Source organism: Psammomys obesus, unplaced genomic scaffold (assembly GCF_907164565.1).
Source record: "Psammomys obesus unplaced genomic scaffold, mPsaObe1.curated_primary_1811, whole genome shotgun sequence".
NCBI lineage: Eukaryota > Metazoa > Chordata > Mammalia > Rodentia > Muridae > Psammomys > Psammomys obesus.
This window is the reverse complement of record NW_026586173.1, coordinates 5277497-5281580: the sequence shown is the minus strand read 5'-3', so window position 1 is coordinate 5281580 and position 4084 is coordinate 5277497. Positions and strand designations below refer to the sequence as shown.

The 4084-nt window shown below is 43.5% G+C and overlaps 1 protein-coding gene across 2 annotated transcripts in view; it reads left to right on the top strand.

The window, feature by feature from the left end:
- The window catches only part of Snx19 (sorting nexin 19), a 38616-nt gene extending 34952 nt beyond the window's left edge, over nt 1-3664 (top strand). For both annotated transcript variants that reach the window (XM_055601291.1, XM_055601293.1), the window contains 2 exons: nt 64-151; nt 1204-3664. In XM_055601291.1, the coding sequence (XP_055457266.1) occupies nt 64-151; nt 1204-1336 (221 nt within the window). In that variant the 3' untranslated portion in view covers nt 1337-3664. The remainder of the gene's footprint in view (nt 1-63; nt 152-1203) is intronic.
- The last annotated feature ends 420 nt before the right edge of the window (nt 3665-4084 follow it).

The window sequence follows — 4084 nt, the reverse complement described above, 5'->3', positions numbered from 1 at the left end:
CTCCTCCTCCTCCTCCTCCTCCTCCTCCTCCTCCTCCTCCTCCTCCTCCTTCTTCTTCTTTAGATTTTTTAGTTGAAATCCTGGGGGTGAACAAGTGCCTGCTGAGCTGGACTCTAGTCTTGGAATCATTTCAGCAGCCCCTCATCAACAGGTAAGCTGGGACGCGTGTACCCAGCACAGCAGAGGTAAAGCTGTCTACTGTCCCAGGTAGCAAGGCTAGTGAGTGCAGAACCCACTGTCAGCACAGGACTGCACCTGGCTAGTGCTGACCAAGGGTCCAGCATCCAGATTCTACTCACTCAGTGGAAGCCATGCTGCCAGCTTCTGATCAGGACGCTTCATAGTAGTAAGCTGCTGTAAGACCAGCCACTGTTTGTATTTGGGAGAACTCAGTGCAGACCCCAGCATGGGCCACTAAAAATGCTCTAAAACCTCCAGGCAAGAATAGTCCTTGTGACCAAATTTCATAAAAAGACACACTTTTTACAAAATTACATTAGCACTTCAGCACTATCCTGAAGAAGTGTGCTCGATGGTTTTCCCCAACATCTGCAAGTCTCTGTGGCAGGAACATACCCTGGCTTTTGTAGTTCAGGCTACATGGTGACTTTCAACACAGGTTCCCAGCATTATAGCAAAGCTGTGATTAGTATTGAGATCAGAAATTGTCATTGTTTAACCAGATATAGACAGGATAGTAAGAGTGGAAGCTTATTAAGGGACTAGAACCTAAAAAATTTCAGAAGAGGTAGATTCTGTCTCTAAGGCTGGAAGGCTCTGGGGAAGTATTAAGAGCCCTGTGCCTGCTCTCTCAAGCCTACACCAGAGTGTTTAATCTCTCAACTCTTGGTCATAGGATTCAGTTCATGTAGAGTAAGTCCCAGGGATTCATCATCACAAGCCACAGGTGACTGTGATCTGACACCACAACAGTCCTTCTCAAATTCTACAGAGTCAAGTTGGTGTGCTGTCGTATTTGTAGAGAATGTAATTTTCTACAGTCTGCTCTCAAGTACTCTGCTTGTCTTTGTTGAGCTGTAGCTCTCAGTAGTGCAGTAAACATTGACTCATGGCAGCTGCCTTACAGAATCTGCAGCTCTGGTAAAGTAAAGGCATCTTAGCATTCTCAATAGGATGGGAGCTTAAGGCAGCTCTGTAAGGCAGGCCCTCTTCTCAGTTGGTTGTTTTGTGCATTTGTTTCAGACATTTGATTTACTGCCTTGGAGACATCATCCTGGAGTACTTGGACCTCAGTGCCTCTGTTGAGGAGTCTGCCCCAGCCGCCTCTGCCTCAGATTCCTCAGGCAACCTCAAGAAGATGGCTGTTTCCACTTAGCAAAGAGTTATTTACACAGTCCCCAAAGGCTTCCCAGTGACCAGTTAGTATGCCTGTGCCCTCTGGAGCTAGGCTAGCTTATCTGGCTTCCATCTCAGTGGCTCAGTACTCCTAACAGCTCTTCCTTAGTAATGTGTGACAGGGCTACATAGCCTAATTGCATGTGTATCTGTTCCCATAGTCTTATGGCATGCAGATTGCTGCTGCTGAGGAGGTCTTTTTTCTTTGGGAATGGAAGCTGTGAAGCATAGACTTCATCTTTGCCTTCTCGTCATCATGGTTTGCTAACAGGGTGGCTCTGTGCATGTGCACAAGCATTGGGTAATTCAGGAGAAAAACTATAGCCAGATTTCCTGGGAGGAGAAGCAGTCTTCTGAACTCTCTTTTCCTACCTGGAAACTAAATATTCATTCAGGATCACTCTCTCCCCCTGCCTTGTTTCCCAGCAATTCCAGAAGAGGGAAGGAAAGTATGTCTTAAGGGACTTCTTACTCTTTGTCTGTTTTCTGACACTGTGGACTTCTAGAGGAATGTCGCCTCCTTGGGTGGCTCTACTTTCCTGTCCAGGAGGCTTGAAAGCACACTGTCAAGCTTGTGGGAAATCCACTCCACCCTTCACACCCTTTCCTGTGAAGGGTTGCACAGCAGATTTTGTTAACTTTCCTTCCAGACTCTACCCAAGAGCAAATGAGTTTTGGATTTATAACTTTCCCTCTATCTCAACAGAATTGTATGGCAGGTTACATATTTGGCCTCAGAATTTCCAAAGAGAAAGGAAAGTACTTGTTCCATGGCTGAGGATGAACAAACAATAGAAGTCAGGGCATAAGCAGGGATCCCCCCACAAGACTTTGGCAAGAATCATTTACTCTGAGCATAAAATATAGCAAACTTGCAGGATACAAATTTTACTTTCTGTTCCTTAAAGATTTAATTAGCCCTCAGGAGCTCAGCAATAAAAGGATACTGCTCTGTGTCCATTGGAAAGATGGATCAACTCAAAGCAACTGTAAGAAGAAAAGGGAGTTGGAGAGAAAGTCACAAGAGAAGTGCTGCTGCCCAATAAATGCATATGAGTAGCTGGCATTCATTCACATGGTGCCAGTGGGGGACCACAGCCAACCTTCAGATCATTAGCATCTGTAACCCTAGCCATACTTTCACCAAACCACAGGATCCACATGGAAAAAGCCTGGTGAGAATGGGGGGAGCATCAAGAGTCAGGATCAAGGTTTTCACAGACTCTGAAATATGTGATGACCACACAATTAAAGTTGTTCATAGAAAAAAGTTGTGAATTTGCGTTGTTCTCCTGTCCTGAGAGGCTTGTAAGTGTATGTTACCTTCTGACATCACTGGGGGGCTTGGCATGCTGTTCTTGCCAAAAAGCAAGAAAGTAAATGAGATGAAGTTTCGTCCCCTTTTCTTGGCCTGGAGGCTTGACTTGATAGCGCCAAAGTTCTTTAAGTATCCCCTTCCCCAGGCACTCAGAAGTAGAGATAACGCAATATGTTGTCCTCTTTGTGCTTGCTAGGGGTAAGGTTCTATGGGACACCTTAGAGCTGATCCTGCGGCTACTGAAGTAAGGAGGACCACTTTATTTTGTGGTGAGAAACCCTGATTTCTAGAACTCTTCTTTGCCACTTACTAACCTCTCCACATGTCCATAGCCACGTGTGTCGATTTTAATCTGCTACCATTCCTGGCACACAAACATGTTAATAACCCAACACAAAATGAGCTCCTATGGCAATAAAGTCCAAGGGATCTTTTCATGCTTATAGCCCAGAGAACTTCCTTATATTTATATAGAACATGAGACTACACTTTTACTCCACCTGCCCCCAAAATATAAGCTATCCTCAAGAAGGAAATGATAAATATAAATAGTAAAAGCCCATCTGGCTTTGAAGAAGACCTGCTAAATTTAGGTAGCAGGTTAAGACAATATCAGCATATGGGAGAGAGCCACAGGTGTCAGGATGACGCTCCAGGCTGAGAGTGCAAAAGCAGGGAAAACAGCCCACACTGGCGCACTTCATCTCTTTCCTGTTTGCTTGTTTGTTGTTTGGCATTTTGTTAACTTATATTACTGTTTAATTCAAAATATTAATATCTGAAATAAGACCAATATCCATTTGTCTTGATTGCACATCTAGTATAAGATGAGGGATGGGTGGTACTAAGCTCTTTCTGTCAATTTCTAAATGTTAGCCACTTCCCCTGTGACTTTCCCTCCAACTCCCTTTTCTAAATGTTGTTTATTCAAGTTCAAGAAAGCTGTATTTAGTTACATAATATTATATAAATATTTAATAGCCCACAATTTTCACTTTCATGCTTCTGGATTATGTTTTGTAGAACCTAGAAGGAAAACACACTCCTAAATCTGAGCAGAGGACCATGTACAAACTTAATACTAATGGAAGTTACCCTGACTTCCATTGTGAAGTTTCCAGCAAAAAAACAACATGCTTTTTTGTTGTAAGGGTGCCATGTAGTTCTGCCTATAAACACCATGACTCTACAAGACTTCCATCATGAATAACTATAACTTTATATTCAGTGAACAGCAATCTCTCCTGTCCCCTGGAATTGGAGGGGAGGGTGGATTTGATGGTTGCCATTCCACTTTCTGTAAATACACTGCAAGTGAGTGGAGTTGTGTAGTGTGTGCCCTGAAATGGGCTTATTTCACTTAACATTATGGTTTCTGGTTCATCAATATTACACCATATGGAAAGTTCT